At 39.9% G+C, this 20169-nt stretch overlaps 1 protein-coding gene across 1 annotated transcript in view; it reads right to left on the bottom strand.

Moving 5' to 3' along the window:
• Nucleotides 1–20169, bottom strand: part of ascc3 (activating signal cointegrator 1 complex subunit 3) — a 206336-nt gene that overhangs the window by 83650 nt on the left and 102517 nt on the right. The window contains exons 14-15 of the mRNA XM_044116965.1: nt 1581–1772; nt 1054–1278 (exon numbers count right to left, since the gene is read on the bottom strand). Of these exons, the coding sequence (XP_043972900.1) occupies nt 1054–1278; nt 1581–1772 (417 nt within the window). The remainder of the gene's footprint in view (nt 1–1053; nt 1279–1580; nt 1773–20169) is intronic.

Here is a 20169-nt window from a genome sequence, read left to right as displayed (position 1 = left end):
AACTAAAAACCCACTTGTTTAGAGTTGTATTTGAAACGTAATCAATTGCAAATTTATTGATGTTGTGTTTTTATTGTTGATTCTATGTTGCATTGTATTTTGTGTTTGATTTGATGTAAAGCACTTTGAAATGCCTTGCTGCTGAAATGTGCTATACAAATAAAGTTTGATTGATTGATTGATTGATTGATAAAAAAACCACATGTAAACAAAAATGGATTTCTTGGAACCACTAGGGGTCTGCTGAATTTAAAAATGTTTGCTGTGTGTCTTTGCTGTGTCTTCACATCCACTTATGCAGATGCTTCCTTCTTGGTTGACATTTGCTCAATCCACTGATGTAAAACTGAATTCACATTGTAGTAATGATTACTACAATGTGAATTCAGTTTTACTGAACTGAACAGAACTGAAAACTGCAATAGTTTTCAGTTCATTGATGGTTCCTGAGTTCCAACAAAAGAGTGATTGCAGATGCAACAAAAATTGCTTTTGACTAAATAAGACTTCCAAAATAACTTATCTTGATGTCAATACTATAAAAATTGACTACTCACTATGAGGAAACGACAAGTCTGACAGGAAAGCACTTGAGAAAACTATCAATTCAACCTAAAAGAGTCAACAAATATCTTGCTTGACTCTGGTCTTGCTAAGTGGTAATTAATCAAATAGTGGTTTTTGAAATTCATAAAAAAATGTAAGTTGTATGATAATTCCACCCTGAAAACACAATATTTTTCACCAATTATTAACAAAATTAAGAAAATATCCATATTTTTTATGAATGTGTGTAAACTTTTTACCTGAGCTGAGTGTGACGAAGAGTAGTAGATATTTTATCACAGATAAAGGTGTATTGTTATGCTGTTGTCTTACCTGTAATTACTCTCCAACATTAGAAATACGATGAAACCTACTGACACCTTTCTAAAACTTTGCTGACCATAGCAAAGGTGTTCTGAAAAAGTCTGTTCTGTGCACTACTTATTTTCTTTGGTCAAGGTACAGAGACAATGATTCTCTAACTGGATGATTTGTCTGCAGACTAACCTCTGCATTCAGGTTGTCAGCTAGGCTGCCCAGGAACTGACTCTCGATGGGATTTTGCTGGGTGAGCAGGGTGAGGTAATGACTCAGCTTGTCATGGGTGGTGATGATGGTGCCCTCTCCGTACTTGTCAAACTGAGGTCGACCCGCTCGGCCAAAAATCTGCATGACGTCCAAAATTCCCAGGTCCACAAAGGCACCACGCTTTGCATCGTAGATTTGAGTTCCCTGTTAGACATGAAGCAGTGAAGTTGTCCTAAAGTGTATAAATGAACCTGAGACTAGACTAGATTTGCATATTAAATCTAGTCTAGTCTCCATAAACCCATGGAGCCACTTTAACTGTCACTGTACAATGTAACATTTCTGTATAGAAATGTAATTCATGAGGAATAAAAAGAAACAGTTTAGAGTAATTGGTAGCCTAAAATTCCAATTTCATCCAGGCTAGTTCTGAGAGTATACAAACAACAAACAGCTTAGAATTATCTTGACAGATCAGTGACAAAAAATAAATAAAAAGAAAGAACCTTAATGATAACTGCATGGGCTGGCAGGTTCACTCCCCAGGCTAAAGTGGCAGTGCAGACCAAAACCTTCAGGTGGCCTTTTGAGAACGAGTTCTCCATGAGGCTACGGTCAGACCGCAGCATGCCAGCATGGTGGATCCCAAGGCCTTCTGGGAACATTTCCTTCATCTGCTTGTTTCTGGAGTGTTGGATCTAGAACACATAATAATAAGATCACAGAATAAGATCAGAACTAAAACAGCAGGGAGAATATGCAAAGAAAGCAGGGTGTCAACAAATCTATATCTAAACTTAAAAGAAAAAAACAGTTTTATTACAGAGAGTTTTGGTAAATGGCGTGTACTTATATTGTGCTTTACCAAATCTGAGGATTCCAAAGTACTTTACACTACAAATTGAATGGGTTGTATGAAACAAATTTTATTGTGTTTCTGTACGATAAAGGCTGATTGTGAAGTGTCTTGATCAAGGCCACCAAAAAAAAAGTAACTGAGATGGATGGAGCAGGGTTCGAATTGGCAACCCACCAATTACAGGATAAACCCCCAACCTCCTGAGCTACTGGCAATATGACTGATAGTGTTAAATTAACCACATATAGGTAATACACAGTTCTTTTGGTTCTCCAAATGTTATGAATGTTATGGCCTCCAAATAGTTCCATTTTGTTCTCATTTGACCCGACTATGTTCTCCAAGTATTTTGTAAGCAGAGGAAATTAAAAGTAGAGAAAACAAAATGTACATGAGACGAGGCCTCAGTCATGGCCAACAACACATAACGGCAGTCCTTTACTTGTCATGCTGATTTTGTGTCTTTGCTTACCTAACTGATATGACCAATATTTTCTAAAGCTAAAGTGGTTTTCTGAGTCTAGTGCAGTGTTTCTCAATTATTTTCTGTCATGCCCCCCCAGGGATCAGAATTTTTTCACACCCCCCTAGTGCCCTTCCCTCCCCAGAATTGAAATACTATTGAGAATCTGTTCATATTTGATAATTTATCTGTACAATCTACGCCTCCAGCACATTGTACAGATACAATGGTTTTCATTTTTGGTTTAAATTCATGTTCCTTATATCGCTGTTTTGGATTGCTTGTTGTAGTTTGAAGTTATTTACTTTTCTTAGATTTAGTTGAGTTATATTTTTGGGGTGTTGTGTTGCATGTTTCTGATTGGTTGTTTTGAGGTCACGTGCCACGTACACCAGGAGACACCCCACTGCAGCGGCACAGGTGTTCTGCATCTAATTAAGCTGCATGCAGACTGGGAAATAGTCCAAATAGTTTGGATGGTATTTTTGGACCATTGTCCATGTCCAATATTGGACCATTGTCGAGGTTCGCCAGGAACCGGAGGATTGGTCGGATCGAGCCAAGAAAGGGTTGGGCGCAGTAGAGGACCGCGCCCTTTTCCCTTTGACCAGCTGAGATTCTGCATTATAGATTTGTTTATTGACTTATTATCAAGGACTGCCTGCACCTCCTTCTCTTCTGATTATTTGTTTTTAAACAAAATTATTGTAAATTTTATGGGTCTGTTTTGAAACTGTCCACAATCTGTGCTGTTATTTATTTGGTACACCACTCAGGTGCCACAATTGTATGACTTTTTTTTTTTTTCAAAACCTCTGTTTTGTTGTTCTAAGTTCTAACTTTTCACCATAATGCGCTAAATTCTGGAATACTGAGAGCCTTGTAAAGTTTATAGTTGGTATTGGTTTAACAAGTGAGTAAATATGAAATGTTTTAGCACAGGAATGGGCACTCCTGGTCCTCGAGGGCCGGTGTCCTGCAACTCTTAGATGTCTCCCTGGTCCAACACACCTGAATCCAGCAGCTGAACCACCTCCTAAGTGCAGTCAGGTTCTCCAGAGTCCTGCTAAAGACCTCATTATTTGACGCAGGTGTGTTGAAGTAAAGATACATCTAAAGGTTGCAGGACACTGGCCCTCCAGGACCAGGAGTGCCCACCGCTGTTTTAACACATCAGAAACAATTTTTCAAGCCCTTTAAAACAGGACTTTAAAATGATTGTTTAACCAACTTTTTATCTAACAGAAAGAAGCAGATTTGCTGAGCAGGTCACATTACATGTCATTTTATCAGAGCGTTCTATTCTTCCGGCAATATTGCGTCTTTATTCTGCCAATATTTAAACTATTCTGCTAATACAACTTGGTTCTCCGCAGTATTATGACTGTATTCTTGTGCACAAGACTGTATACTCTCATTTTTATTTTTTCAAATAAAATTAAGAGATTCTTATTTTCAAATAAAAATCTCTTAGCCTGGCCATAAAATTCCATCATACTTCCTTCACTTACCTCTGCTGCCATATTTCTTTTCACCTCTCCATCTCTCTTCTACCCTAACCCAAGCCCTATGCCAGGGGTGGGCAATCCAAGTCCTGGAGGGCCGGTCTCCTTCAGCTTTTAGATGTTTCTCTACTTCAACACACCTGAGTCAAATAATGAGGTCATTAGCAGGACTCTGGAGAACATGACTGACTTAGGAGGTGATTCAGCTGTTGGATTCAAGTGAGTTGGACCAGGGAGACATCTAAGAGTTGCAGGACAGTGGCCCTCCAGGACCAGGATTGCCCACCCCTGCGGGACATGTGAAAATGTTTTTTTCTTTTGCATTCCCTCAGAATACTTTTGCGTTACCCTGCAAAAGGTTTTGTGCTCTATTGCAATGATGTACTGATTAGTTAATGCAGATTAATTGAATACTGTAAGCCTAGAAGGCTTTTGTAAGGGTTTTCCATGCATGTTAATATCTCATTGTGAAATATCTGAAGTTTTATATCTTTTTTAATATCTTTTTCTTTAGGATAGAAATGCAACACAAGCCTATGATATAAACACAAACTTTCTATAAGTGGGAAAGAAAAAAAAACCATCCAAACTATTTGGACTATTTCTGTGTTATCGCCGAGTAAGAAGTCATCTGACAGTTTTGATTGTGTTTCTATTGTGTTTTTAGTCTGAATGGTTTAGGGATGTTTTCATGTGCAGTTCCATCTCAACCTTACACAGACAGACATAAACATTCAGTGAATAAATCAATTTTCAATCAGTTTTTTGCACCAAAGGGTTAAGCATAAGCACTGAGACTCTTTATATGTGTATATATTTAAAATTTTAAATTGACATTTGTGACTGCACACAAAATAGACCAGCAAATATTGCAGTAAGCATTTTGTGAGGGAACGCAAAGGTTTTGCAATGTAAAGCAAGAGAAAAATTTCCCCATGTCCTCTAGAGGGCTCTGTACTCCTCTATGACTGTAGCTATATTTCAAAACATCTGTGATTGTATATCCTTGGCTCCATTTTTGATTTTTTTTTTCCCCCGTCTGCTGTTTACAAGTGCTGTGTAGATACTTCTAATGGCTTGAACGGGCAGTCTGTTGATTAGTTTGAACACTACTGCCACCTAGTGACCGAAGGCTTGTTTATCAATTAAGCATGAATAAAGACAATTATAAAGTTCGGCTTCTCCCTGACACTTTGCCATGACCCTTTATGGGGGTGCGCCCCACTATTTGAGAAGTACTGGTCTAGTGCCAGAGACATGGCTGGGCTGTTACTGTTTTGTTAAATGTTACAAAACAGAAACAAAATAAAAAAGAATTTAAACAAAGGTCCAACAGTGAAGAGTAGCTGCCGATTCATACAGGACAACTAGACACATGTGGTGTGGGGGATTGAGATATATGCTTTGACTGACAGAAGGCCTGTGACCCTGCTGGGCTTAAGGTGAGTCCTCAGCACAGAGCTTTATCGCTCTCTCTCTCCAGGCATCTAAATGGAGGTCAGAGTCCAGCAATCCTCTTCACTACAAGCAGCCAGTCCATTATTGTCAGCAGCTGTCTGTCTCACTCCCACTGAGCCAGTGTTTGACTTGCAGTTAATGTCTGCATTTGTATGCAAAACCTGGACAAAAGTAGGAGTATCCAACAGTGCAGCAAGTCTGTAGTTGTAACCCGCAGAAACGTTTTTTTTTTTTTTTTTAATATGAATGGTTTGCTTAATATGACAAAATGAAGTAAGAATAATATATGTTAATGAAATTATTTGGCATTATTGCTGCTTCAATTATATGTATATATTTTTACTGAAATTAAATCTGCCTTAATTGTCTGTTTTTTCCTAATGAGATAAAATTTTAAAACAAAATATCAGTTTTCCGATATCATTGTGTGGAAAGGAAGCCTTTGACGTCCCTCATTTCTAAGGAGTGATAAACCGTTATTGATATTTAACTTGACTATCTGACAAAACCAGACCTAAACAAAGGTCAAAGGGATTAAGGAGCATAACAAACAATTTGAAACATCCATATGAAGCCCCCTTCATTTGATAAGAGAAAGTATCTCAATTCAACAAAACAAAAACAAGCTATTTTTATAAATCCAATTTTTAATCAGAGTTTATGTACTCAAAGCAAGAAAATATTACATGGTACAAATAATAGCTTTATTATTTGACAAAAGTGTTGTCCCCCTCACAGTAGCTGTAAAATATATAACCAAAACATTTTTATTGAAACTATTTTATGAAATTTGTCGCTCTCTACGAACTGCTGCTCCCCTGGAGTATAAATATGAGGTGACAAAGTGGTCAACACCACTGGGGCTTTAGCTGGAACTATATACCTTGGTCAGATAAAACTTTTATGCCTTGTTTCCACTGAGCATTATGGCATGGTTCACTGTGGATTGCTATTTCGTCTGTTGCTATTGTAAAAGCGGCCTGTATAATTGATCTACTTGGGCCCCCTTCGGTTGTTGGTCCATAGTACAGTAGGGTTAGGTTGGAGCTACTGGCGTTAAATAACCCCTGTCAATTAGGGGACAAAAAGAAACAATAATTCTTCATGTTTGTCATCACACTAGTATGGCACCACGTTAGGAATTTCGGTTTTACCTCGACTGCCAGTTAGAGTCCAACTGGCAGTGGAAATGCTCACCTGAATAAACTAGACCATAAAACAGTGTATCAAACCGTACAGACCCATGCTGTACTGCTCAGTGGAAACAAGGCATAAGTGTTGCTCTTTTGGCAAAAACAAACTGAACAAATGACTGAAGGCACAGGTGCTTAGAAATTTTGAATTTTGGTAAATAAGTGATCACACTCATATAAAATAAGCATGTCACTAACCTAAACTGGTAGTGTAATGCATCATTGCATCCAATTTCATTAATCTTCAGATGACAGCTTCTTATAATTCTAACTTATAAAGAAACATAACTTATTAACCTCTAAATTACTGGCATTTGGAACTCAATCTAACCATTTAGTGATTTGAAATAGTGTCACCTATGGAAATTTCTACATTGATGAAACTCTGGAATTTTAACAGAACCAGTTTCTCAGACCCATCTCCTGTTTCCTGTGTAGTAATACCGACATGTGTGAGAGTGATGCGGGGGGGGGGGGGGGGGGTGGGCAACACAGCTAAATTGGATTACAGCAAATCCTTAAGATGCATTTAAAAAAAAAAAAAAAAAAAAAAAAAAAAATGCCTTTTGCTGACTAGAACTTCAAGAGATATGGTTCCATGAGGAAATAGCAGGAGAGATTATATTGCTCCCATTAACCAATCACAGTCCCAGGAGAAAAAATAATTAAGCTAGTTAACATGGTTATATTGAAAACCATTAGAGTGAACCAGGTGTAAAAAGATGCCATGCATTCTATTTTCATCACAAGAACCTAAACATGGGTCCGATTTCATGTTATAAAACAGCCAAGCTAGTCTGGTTGACATGTTCACAGGAAAAGCAGGTGCATGTTGGATGGAAGCAGAGTAATAAGTGGCTGAATCACTGTTGCACAAATAATGACAGAAGAGCTTAAAAGCACATTCAGTTCATCATTAATGGCTTCACTTTGAATGCATAAGACTTTTATTAAGCATGGTTCAGATCAGAATACTTAGAACAGATTGAGTTTAAAAGCTGTTCTGTGTGGCAAAACAGCAACACACAGGCTGAGCTGCAAGCAATAAAGCAATAAGTCATTTCACTCTTTACTCTTAGCAAAAGTCCTATATTAGCTATATATTAGTCCTATATTAGTACCAACTGAAAATCTGATGTCTATAGATGGCAGTGAATGCTGTTGGTACTCTTATATAGTCCTTGGTGCACTAACTTATTTGGATGGAAATTCCATAAAAATGATGCAACAGCACAAAAAATATTCCAGCCAAGCTGTCAGAAGCCATATGTCTGAAAAGCAGGGCAAACTCATGCCTGGTGGAGCCCTCAGGGCCAGGGTACACACACGAGTGCTGAGATATGTGTGAGCCAGAGAAGATAGCTAATTGAAATGCTACAACCAAGGTTCAGCTTTGAGGTGTCAGACTAAATCACAGCCAAGCTTCCAGTCTCTAATCTGAGGTGAGTTAAGGCTGATGTCTGCAGTGCAATGACTGGAATTGAGATGGCAGTGACCTAAGCTTCTGATCAGGTCCCATTATGCGGTACCGCTTGCAGCCTCTCCTGCTGCACACTTCGATTGGTCCAGAGACAGCCAGCTGCCCGTTCCACTCATATTCTGTTATGAGTTTAACTTTGGATAAAACATCAACAAACAGCCAGGCTTACATTAATTATCCCACAAGTATTACTACCTGGCTTTACATTTCCGACAATTTCTGCAATTAAACTCTTCTCGCTGGAGCCTGGAACAACAAGATGGGAACAATTCTGAAACAGAAACAGATTAACTATAGGATTGTTCCAGGGCTGTTAATGGATTTACAAAAACAAAACAAAAAAACCCTTGTTAATTTAAGTATTTGACATATGGGTGCTGTGTGGGAGATGGGAACTACAATTTCCCTGAGGAAAATCCCAAGGGGATTAATAAAGTTTCTATCTGTCTGTCTAAATGAGAATTGTTGAGAAACACAGTATATGACTAGCATAAAAACCTTCAGAGTCTACTACTATTTGGCAAATGTTGTATGCTATACACATCAACACTGACTCTCGGAGCATCAGAAATATCTATCTGGTTGTTAAGCTGTGCCACAATAGCTTGTTGCTGATCTCACTTTACAGTCTTAATGTCTATTGCTTTGAAGGTAGACCGTTACTGTTTGTAACAGTCATTATACTGCTTAGTTCCTAGAGATGAGTAGGAATCACCACAACGGGCGCCTATTCCCTTTTTTTTGCTGTACTATTTTACAGAGTAAGAACTCGTCCTCCATGTTGTGTAGAGGAGATGATGAGGTGCAGAGCGGAAAACTGTTGTTTCTTTTCTCGTGTATGAGACTATAATGTTAGTACCGTGGAGATCTGGCTTTACATGGACGAAGTGAACAGTGCGTCCGGCTGTTTTGGCTAACCACCATTGCTAACTCCTTCTCCAACCTCTCACCGCACCGTCACATGTTGGAAAGGCAAGAGTGAGAAGGGAGAACGAGTTCCCACTTGTACCTACTCCACTCTGCGTTTCTATTACAATCAGCCCTTTTCTCTGAATAGGTCATTGTACTGCAGCACTATTACCAAGAGTTATTTGCTAAACACACAGAAAATCATCATAAGCACTGTAAAACTGCATAATCAGTTTTTACAATTTAATTATGTAGTTCCTTCTGTCTGCAGATGTGATATGGTTAATCTGATTTGCATGATCAAGTCAATTTTCAACATTTATAATAAGCTAAAGAACTGGAGAAAAATTGGTATCTGTAGAAATTCTGAATTCTTAATGTTTTTATTAATCCACGAGGAGATTAATAGAATTTTTTTTTTTCTTTTCAAAATAGTCAAATGATAGACAAAACCAATTAAAATTGTAAGCAGCATCGAACGGCCCTTAGAGCTTGGTACTTTTCTAAAATACCAGTTTCATTTTTAAAAAATTACTTCATTGAATAAAAAGAAGCGTTTTTAAAATGTTGCTTAAGAATGGTAAGTTCTAAAACATTAGGATCCAGATTTTTTTTCTTTAGAAGGGGCTTTCCCTCTGCCATTTTAAATGGAGTGGGGAAGACACCCATCTGAAAAAAGCAATTTACAATATCTAAAATTTCAGACTAAAAAAAAAAATCTATAAATGAATAAAAAAGTAATGATGGAATTGAGTCCAAGAGGCAGGTGGTTGGTTTGACATGAAAAAAAAAACTTTACAGAGCATCTCTTCACCAACCACAGGATAGTTGTCCAGTGTTTCCAGAGGTAAAAAGAAACATTCAGTAGATTTAAAAACAGCAACCTGGATTTTAAGTAGGTAAAGCTCAGATTTATGACCCTAAATAGTAACATGTGCAATAGGCAACTGTTAGCTAAAGCATTAATCAGGAACAATTCACTCTTGCTGAAGTTTAGTTTATAACCTGACAGCTAACCAAATCTACAGTGGTAAGAACAGCAGGAATATAAATCTATAAAAGTTAATACCCAAAATAGATCCGAGCACAATTGTGAGGGGTTCAACTATTAAAGCAAATTATAATGGATTAATGGGCAGCCCTGACATGTTGAGTGACTGAGACAAACTTCCAGAAAATTGTAAAACAGCCATAACACTGAATTCCTTTAATCTGGACTTAAACCCTCAATTAAAGGAACAAATCTGGGTTTTGGGAGTTGCTTTTGAAACATCATGAATGAAACAATCAACATCCTGATGTGTACCCATGGCACTTGACAATTGTTGACTGTATGCTCTACAGCTTTGTGTTTTTTCTTTTTTGTGTGTGTTTGTATGATGTGCAGCACTTACTTTGAACTACCTGGTTGCTGAAATGTGCTATACAAATAAACTTGATTGATTGATTGATTGATTGATTGAAAAATAGTCAGATTAAATATTATTTGAGGCATAGCAGTCAGAATACAGTTTCTAAGTCAGGAAACCAAATTTGTAAGTAAAATAATAACTGCCTCATTAAGGGTCTGAGGTAGGTGCACAAAGGTCAAAGATTCATTCTATCCCTCTAAATATAGTGGAGAAAGCTTGTCCCAAAATATTCTATAAAACTCACAAGCATACTCCTCCGAGCCTGGACTGTTGCTCCCCTGCAGGGACCTGACTGCCTTATTGAGATCAGAGATGATGATAGGTCTCTTAAGATTGTCAGCTACACCCTGTTTGATGGGAGGAACCAAAATCGGTTACAGAAAAATTGACAGTTGCCAATTTGTCTCAAACTGAATAATCCGTCTGACTCCTTTTCGTCTTTGAATTAGCAAAATAAACAAAAATTTTTGGTGCCAAAAAAATGGACGCAGGAACTATGGCTGACGGACATGGAAGCGGCATGTGGCAACAGGACAGTGGAGAACAGAATATTGAAAGATCAAGGAGAAAGCACTGGACAATACAGAGTTCCACTATACGACTACTGAAACAGATTGATGGTCAATTATTAAAGGACGACCCGGACGTCGGATGTGTGCAGAAAGCACACATCCGCTTTGCTATTAGCTGCTGACTGTGCTAATGGCAAAGGGGAACTGAACTGCCCTATTGAGGAGCACAATCCACTGGACGAAGTGGAAGTGGAGGGGAAACTCACAGAGGAGTATGATGACAGCATAGTCAGTATGAACGAACGTGCAAAGTGATTGATAAGCATGTTGGAAATTGTGAGTATAGAGCCCAGACAGGCGCAAGTGAATGAGATCAACACAAACTCCACACAGCACAGTAATGCTACAGTGAGGCTGCCTCAGCCAATAGCTGACAAATTCAACGGAGATGTCAGCTTATGGCAAGAATTTTGGAGCCAATACGAGACTACTATTCACAGTAACCAAGCTCTCTTTGAAAGTGAGATAAGTTTATATCCATGTCACTGACAAATAGTAACAGGCCGTATAGAGAGACTTACAGAGAGTTTGGTAGCTCTTGAGAGTGCTCTGGTTGGGCGATCCTAGGCCCAGTAGTAATGTCCAGTTTGTCAGAAAAAACATGCATGAGTTTGAAAAGAAAACTAAAAAAAAAAAGTGCTGTACAACAGACACCAGGAAGTAGTGGAGAACTACTTAAAGGAATGAATGGTTGAGGAGATGCCAAGAGAGGAAATTGCTGCAAGCAGTGTGACACACTCTTTGCCTCATCGTGCAGTGATGAGAAGACAGGGCAACAATGCTAAGGGTTTTGTTCTTCTCATGAAGATGAAAGTTCATTCCTGAATGACTCTCACATAACAAGCCCTTATCTAAACCCTGACCTGATGAATGCTCTTCTCAAGTTCAGGCTATATCATACTGCCAACATTAAAAGGGCATTTCAGCCAATATTGCTGTCAGGGAAATGTTTGTGGTTCTCAGGACCACCTACCAATGACACTGATGAACATTTGCTTGTGCTCAGAATGACAAGAGTGGTGTTTGGAGCTTCATCAAACTGGCAGCTACTATAAGGAAACATCTGAGACAATACCAGTAAGAAGAACCAGAAGCGGTAGAAACCATCAACTCATCTCTCTATGGCTTAATTTTAAGTTAAAATGAGTTGGAAGAGGCCTTCACAGTGACTACCACAACAAAGAACACTATGTCTGCTGATGAAATGGAGCAATGTAAATGGATAATGAACTTGGCTGAGCTCAAAGAAATATGACAAGGAAATTCAATGGATTGCACTACACAGCCAGAGACATGCGGATCAGTGCTAAAGGTTCTGAGCTTAGTGTGGAGACCAGTAATGAATGATTTTGTGTTCCACCTCAGAGGATTGCTGGACATTCTGAAAGGAAAAACAAACACAAAAAGAAGCGTCCTGCAGTTATCTACTCGCATCTTTGACCCATGAGGCTTCTTGTCTCCTTTCACCATAAGAATTAAGAATTTCAAGAAATGTGGGAGAGAGATTAAAGAGGGATGAAGAACTGCCACTTGATTTGACAAAGAAGTGGCAGCAGTGGTGTTCAGAGCTCCCTCAACTGCGCCAGCTGGCAATCCCAAAATGGACATGGAACAACTGAACAGTCAGGATGTAAAGTTACATGTGTTTTGTGACTCAAGTAAACGAGCCTACAGTGGATTTGCCTATCTGCAAGGAAAAACTAAGGAAGGGGAAATAAAAAATGATCCCGTTTAATGTCGACAATCCACTTTTTCCTCAACTCATCATATTCAGGGAATGAAAATAAACTCAAAGTACAGTAGCATCGCACTGAACTGAACACTTAGGAATGCAACAGTGGTAGCTTGATGAGTTCTCCTCTCTTCTTTGGGATAAAATCTAGGAGTGTGATGTCCATGTAGTTGCCATGTAGACCCCTGTCTGCCAATCCAAGGGAACTGCCGCCAATATCCACGCAATATTGCAATGTTGTGTCAGCCAAAACAACCCCAGGACATCAAGAACTTGAGGGATTCTCAGGTGAATGTCATCTACCACCAGACCTTACCACCACCACAGAATATGGTGGTGGGAAGTCCACCACCAGGTTATTGGAATGGGTTATCAGAGTTGTGTTGATCATTCCACAGAATGATTATTTGTTATTAGAATCCTAACTGAGATGGTGATCAAACTGTGTTAACCACAGTATCAGAGGTATGATGAGGAAACACTGCTGGATTGATTACCTACAAGATATTTCTACATGGAAACATAAATGTAGATACACAGTATTGTGAAAAATATGCTCTTTTTTGCTTTTAAATAATATATTTTGCTGATATCAAAGATAAAAACAAATATATTGGGCTATGTTGCACTGCTTTGTTTTAGCAGCTAGATTTAGCGTTGCAGTGTCCTAAAAATATGTCTGCAATTTTTAACTTTCCTTTATATACCTTACTAGAATTATTGCATTTTCAAAAAACTAACTGACCTGTGATATTGTATAAAGCTTTTCCAAACAAAATAAAAAGGGAGGAAGAAATAAGCTCAACTTCAACTTACATGAAAACAAAAAATAATGCAATTGTGAGAATTAAAGTCCAGCAAGGATGTAAACCAGAGCTGCTTGAAAACAGGATTCAGCAAAGTCGAGGTGAGAATATCAGGGGCATATTTCTGGGTTCATAATTTAACAACAAACATAAATGAGATGGTTGTGACTGACAATACTACTGTTTTTACCTTTGACTTGAAGGAAAAGTTAGGTTTTTTGTTGTAGATCATGGTTAGTGGTATGCTTCCATGTTTTAACACTCATGAGCAGGATATGAAACAAGAAAATGGAAGCGCAATTGTTTGCAATAACATGATAACATGCAAGACTGCTCCCTGAGGGCTTGAGACTCCAGATGAGCTGTCGTGCCAGAAGAGTCAGACAAGATGGAGGAGTACTTCACACTTCACACAGTTTTCTTTACACTCTCCCACCATCTTGCAAAAAGCCTTTTTCTAATTATGGAAATATGTTTTGTAGTACAGTACGTGTGTTTGTCACTGCTGTTTCAAGCAGCCATTGAGGTGTGGCTTATTTGTTGTTGATCAGTGCTTTGAAGAGCGAGTTTGGACAGATGACATGTTGTCACAAACTGAAGCAGTAAGAGGACAGACAGTGGACTTCAGCTGTAAAAATAGCATCAAATGAAAAGAAACCATGACATTAATGAGCCTTGTCTGGTGATGTGCAGAGTCCCTGGGGGCTTCCAACTCAGAGACATCAGTGGATCTTTAAAAAAAACATGAAAGCTGCTCTTCAAAAAAGATCAGAGATACAAAGAATTAAGGAGAATGGTGTCCACAACAGCAATATCAATGCTCGTCAGATTAAATCTCTGTAGCTTCATATCATCACTGCTAAAAATGGCTCTTTTTACAGAAAACACTCTATGCTATGCATGCTCTGTTTAAAGCCTCTAGAAGGTGTGAGAGGTGAAGCTATAAAGTCCTCTAAAAACAGAGACAGACCTATAAAACAATGTGCAATAGACCCGTGGGACCACAAGGTGTCTCTTATCCTCTACTGAAAATCTGCCCATCTCTCTTTGACTTTGTGTTGTAGGGTGTGGAGATAGTTGCGGAGAAGAGGGTGGATTGTTTAAGGCAAAGCAAGCAAAATTAAAGAGTGCCTGTAAGAAGTTTGTCCAGATCCTTCCCAAATGCAAGTCATTCTCTGAAACGGATTCCAAAGACACTCTGCATTTAAATCAGACAACATGGTTAATTTAGATTTAGTTTATTCTTACAAGTCTATAAAATCATTTCAGTATTTGGATGAAGCAAGAGGGACACCTTAGGAAATAAATTAAATCAACACATAAAATCAGATTATTTTTTAATCATATATTTGAGTTAATAATACTAATGAAATGATTGTGGATGTATCCTAACACATTCCCAGTGCCCCTTAATGATATAATGTAAATAAAGTTTTCATTATATCTCTCGTATATATATCTGCTTTATATATTTTATGATACCAATCCACACATACTCTGTGCTATGATAACAGCCAAAAGTGCATCAGCTAAATATTGACTTATAGGAGGTGAATATTTACCTGTTTTATATTTAATATGATTTAAATTATTTTTGAGGTAATCAGTTTTCATTTTGATACCATTTTTTATTGTTAAATAAAAAAAAAAAGATTAATACAATCAAAGTGAATTAATAATTATGGGGCAGAACTTTTCTTGTACCGACTTCAAGGTAAAGAGCTATTAAGCTGCAATGAAGTCAGAAGGAACCACAAGCAAAGATATCTTTCTGGAAACACTGGTGGAAGGAGAGCTTTTAGTCTGCATGGAGCTAGAGACTGAAACTATGAGAGCCCTACTGCATATAATGGAAGCCTGTCCAATCTGCTGAAGTTACAGTGGAAGACCATGGTGATGATGGTGATACAGTTATTCCAGCGGGGCAGCCCCACTGCAGTAAGGCTTCGCTCTTTCAGGTCTCAGTCTGGCCTGCAGAAAATGGGTATGAGGTATTACTTAAATCATTTCTGTCTGACCAAGCCTCATTCTGGCCTTGTTACATATAGTATTTAACTGACAGACTAACATTATATACAATGGATTTAATATTATTTTAAAAATATCCATCCAGAGACCCCAAAGACCAGAAGAAGGCTTGATTAACTTGTTTTATGTAAATCCAACAAAAGGCCATCAACAGTGCAACGCTGTTCTTCAGTTTTTCAAATATCCTGAATTATTAAAAACACTCAGGGTCAGATTTGGCAGTGACATAAAGCATGTTTGTACTATGGAGTCAACAGTTCTTTTTATTAAACAAATTGTAGATGCTCAAGCAAACGGTTAACTTTGTCATACTGTCCACCTTTGTTCTGTTTTTATAACCTCAGCCTGCTTATGTTCTTTTGGACGGAAGTGGTTTCTTTACTGTGCTTCTTATCACAAGATCATTGTCCAACAGTGAAATGAAAACTGAACGTAAAAAAAAAAACAGTCAGAAGCAGAGGGCAATTTCTGCAGAGCTAAAGAGATTCTAATGATGGAGGATTTGTAACAAGTCTGTGAAAGACTAAACTGAAATGTAATTTAAGTGTTGCAAATAAATATGATTTAAATCTTGGTGTTATATTTATTGTAATACACTACAAACATGATAATTTTTCAAAGCAGCTCTCAGGAGTTAAACCAACAAAGCAGCTATTGTATATTGATGTACAGTAAGTATAAAGCATTGACTGAGGCAAGAGAGCCAAGACCAATTTAAAAACAGACTTATCTCTGACCTCAAGTCACATATTCAGATTAAAAAGTTGCTCTGTGCATTCAGTGGAGAGAAAAAGTAATGTGTAAATGTTGCAGGAAATACAGGCATCATATTTTTCTGTTTATTCTTCACACCCACACACATGCACACAGTTTAAATATCAAGCGTAGAAACATGAGGAAAAAGCTTTATTTCAGTGGGTTTTTGGAATGTAGCAATTTTTGTCTTAGTGTGGATTAGTTGCGCAGCTCAGACAGAAAAACTGCTTTTAATAACTGGCTCTAGAGGGAAAATTCAGATATCTAAGCTTGACTGACAGCCTCTCCAACTCCTGAGATAAAGCCAATTAAATAACATGGGTAGAAGAGAGAAAAATAAATAATCTAAAGCTGGATAAATAAATGCTAAATTATTTGAGTGACCTTAGAGGGGCATTATTTCACTGCACATGCATACTGGAGATTAAAAAACACCTATAAATATTTATGCGGGGCAATTTCCAGAGAGCAAATAAGCAGTGCATTATCTGTGAGTTTAAAGTGGAGTCATCCTGATGCCCCTTCCTCTGGAAGTGCAGACTGCGAAAAAAACACATTCAAAGTTAAACTAAAGGAGTGGATAATACAAATTATTAAATAAAAAAGAATATTTATATACATAAACTGCAGAACATTGCAGAAGTACTTTAAAAGTACAGTTTCAGGGACTAACCAGTTCACAATGCACCATTTTTAGTTCACTAATCTGCTTCTCTTTCCAGTTTTACAAGGCACGAAAAGTGATCTGATTTGTATACATATCCCATTTAAATAGAGAAGAGATTAGAGGCACATCAATCTTGGCCCAGCCCCAGGGAGAGGGGGAAAAGGTTACTAAATTTATCACTGTGGCTTCTGTTGCAGGAGATTTAAAAATGGGGATGGGAGTTAGAGTCTGACTGACTGTCCTCTGAGAAAGAATAAAGCTCCACCTCTGTGTACTCTTCCAGCAAAGAGACCATTAATTACACACACTCTCTTCATGCCCAAACCGAATGTAATATATGACTGAGACGATGAGTAAAGGCTCACACCCAGTGATTATAGGCTGTTCATCAAAACATCCAGCACTCCCAAACTGCACTAGGTTAGTCCTTAATACTAGAAACAACTGGGATGAGGATAAAAACAGAAGCATTCCTATACAGACAAATAGTTTGTTTTTGAGACATATCCACATATTTTTCTGTGTTACTACATGTCTTTGATTAACCACCTGACAAAATAAAAATAATAAGCACCTGGAAACCAAAAAAGGTAGAGCTGAAAGTTTAAGTGTGTGAAGGCTCTGAGCTGAATTTTGCTAGCCATGCAAAATGCTGCCCTCTGTCAGGGCAACTGTTGCTACTATCCAGTAGCTTGACACCATCAGTGTGTGAGTATGTGAATGTGTGCATGACTGCACGCAGTGTGAAACACTGGGTTCCTCTGAATTTGATAAGCACTGTACAAGTACAGACAATTTACCATTTACTAAGCACAATACGAGACATTTCCATATTAGAAAAACAGCAGTGGATGGACATGTCATCAACCTCTGACCTGAAAAATTGAGTAAGAAAGAAATGGAACTCTAGACACTTTCAGATGACAAAAAGCATCAGATATGTAGATCCCCCAAAATCATGCTGATAAAATATGTATCGTTGCTAATATTATTATATGTACACACCGCTATCACCTTGGGCTGCTACCATATCGTGGTGGAGGGGTTTGACTGCCACAATGATCCTAGGAGCTATGCTGTCTGGGGCTTCATGCTCCTGGCAGGGTCACCCAAGGCAGACAGGTCCTAGGTGAGGGACCAGACAAAGCGCAGCCCGAAGACCCTGATAATGCACTTCGTGTTCCCTCGCCTGGACGCGGGTCACCGGTGCCCCACTCTGAAGCCAGGCCTGGAGGGGCAGGGACAATGGCGAGTGCCTGGTGCCGGGCTTTTACCCATGGAGCCCAGCCGTTCTAAGCCCGAAGAGGAAACATGGACCCACCCTCCCATGGGCCCACCACCCGTGAGAGGGGCCAAAGTGGTTGGGTGCATTGTGTGATGGGTGGCGGCCAAGGGAGAGGACCCTGGCGGTCTGATCCTCGGTTGCAGAAGCTGGCTCTTGGGACGTGAAATGTCACCACTCTGGTGGGGAAGGAGCCGGAGCTAGTGTGTGAGGTCGAGAGGTTCCAGCAAGAAATAGTCGGTCTCACCTCAACGCATGGCTCTGGTTCTGGAATCAGTCTCCTTGAGAGGGGCTGGACATACATACACTCTGGAGTTGCCCAAGGTGAGAGGCGTCAGGCAGGAGTGGGCATACTTGTTGCTCCCCATCTCGGCGCCTGTACGTTGGGGTTTACCCCGGTGAATGAGAGGGTAGCCTCCCTCTGCCTATAGGTGGGGGGACGGGTCCTGACTATTGTTTGTGCTTAAGGGCCAAACGACGGTTCAGATTACTCACCCTTTTTGGAGTCCTTAGAGGGTGTTCTGTTGTTGGACTTCTGTGCTTGTCATGGATTGTCTATAACAAATACCATATTCAAGCATAAGGGTGTCCATATGTGCACTTGGCACCAGGACACCCTAGGCCACAGTTCAATGATTGACTTTGTCATTGTTTCATCGGATCTGCGGCCGTATGCCTTGGACACTCGGGTGAAGAGAAGTGCGGAGCTGTCCACTGACCACTACCTGGTGGTGAGTTGGCTCCGCTGGTGGGGGAGGATGCGGGTCAGACCTGGCAGGCCCAAATGTGTTGTGAGGGTCTGCTGGGAACGTCTGGCAGAATCCCCTGTGAGACGGAGCTTTAACTCCCATCTCTAGCAGAACTTTGAACACCTCCCGGAGGGGGACATGGAGTCTGAATGGACCATGTTCCGTGCCTCCATTGTCGAGGCGGCCTATCTGAGCTGTGGCCGCAAGGTTGTCGGTGCCTGTCGCGGCGGCAACCTTCAAACCCATTGGTGGACACCTACGCTGAGGGATGCCGTCAGGCTGAAGAAGGAGTCCTATCGGGCCTTTGTGGCCTGTGGGACTCCGAAAAAGCTGATGGGTACCAGCGGGCAAAGCAGCATGAGGGAGTATGGGGTACAGGTCCCTTTGATACGGGCTGTCAAGTCCTTATTTGACCGGTGTCAGAGTCTAGTCCGCATTGCTGGCAGTAAGTCGGGCTTGTTTCCGGTGAGAGTAGGACTCCGCCAGGGCTGCCCTCTGTCACCGATTCTGTTCATTACTTTTATGTACAGAATTTCTAGGTGCAGCCAAGGTGTTGAGGGAATATATTTTGGTGGCCTTAGGATTGCATCTTTGCTTTTTGCAGACGATGTTGTTCCTTTTGACTTCATCAGCGAAAAAAGCGAAGCTCTTGATTTACCGGTCGATCTACGTTCCCACCCTCATCTATGGTCATGAGCTTTGGGTCATGACTGAAAGAACAAGATCAAGCAGCCGAAATGGGTTTTCTCCGTAGGGTGTCTGGGCTCTCCCTTATAGATGGGATGAGAAGCTCAGCCATCCGGGAGAGACTCAGAGTAGAGCCGCTGCTCCTTCACATTGAGAGGGGCCAGTTGAGGTGGCTCGAGCATCTGGTCAGGATGCTTCCTGAACGCCTCCCTGGTGAGGTGCTCCGGGCACATCCCACTGGGAGGAGGCTCTGGGGAAGACCCAGGACACGCTGGAGGGACTATGTCTCTCGGCTGGCCAGGGAACGCCTTGGGATTCCCCTGGAGGAGCTGGAACAAGTGGCTGGAGAGAGGGAAGTCTGGACCTCCCTTCTGAGGCTGCTACACCCGCGACCCGACCCCAGATAAACTGAAGAAGATAGAGAGATGGATGGATGGATAGATGGATGGATGGATGGATGGATGGATGCTAGTTCTAGTTGTCTCTCTTTTCACTACACTTAGAAAATGTCACCATGTAGGATCAAAAAGGGGGTGA

Source organism: Gambusia affinis, linkage group LG05 (genome assembly GCF_019740435.1).
Source record: "Gambusia affinis linkage group LG05, SWU_Gaff_1.0, whole genome shotgun sequence".
Taxonomy (NCBI): Eukaryota; Metazoa; Chordata; class Actinopteri; order Cyprinodontiformes; family Poeciliidae; genus Gambusia; species Gambusia affinis.
The sequence above is the reverse complement of the archived record's forward strand: the minus strand, read 5'-3'. Positions and strand labels throughout refer to the sequence as shown.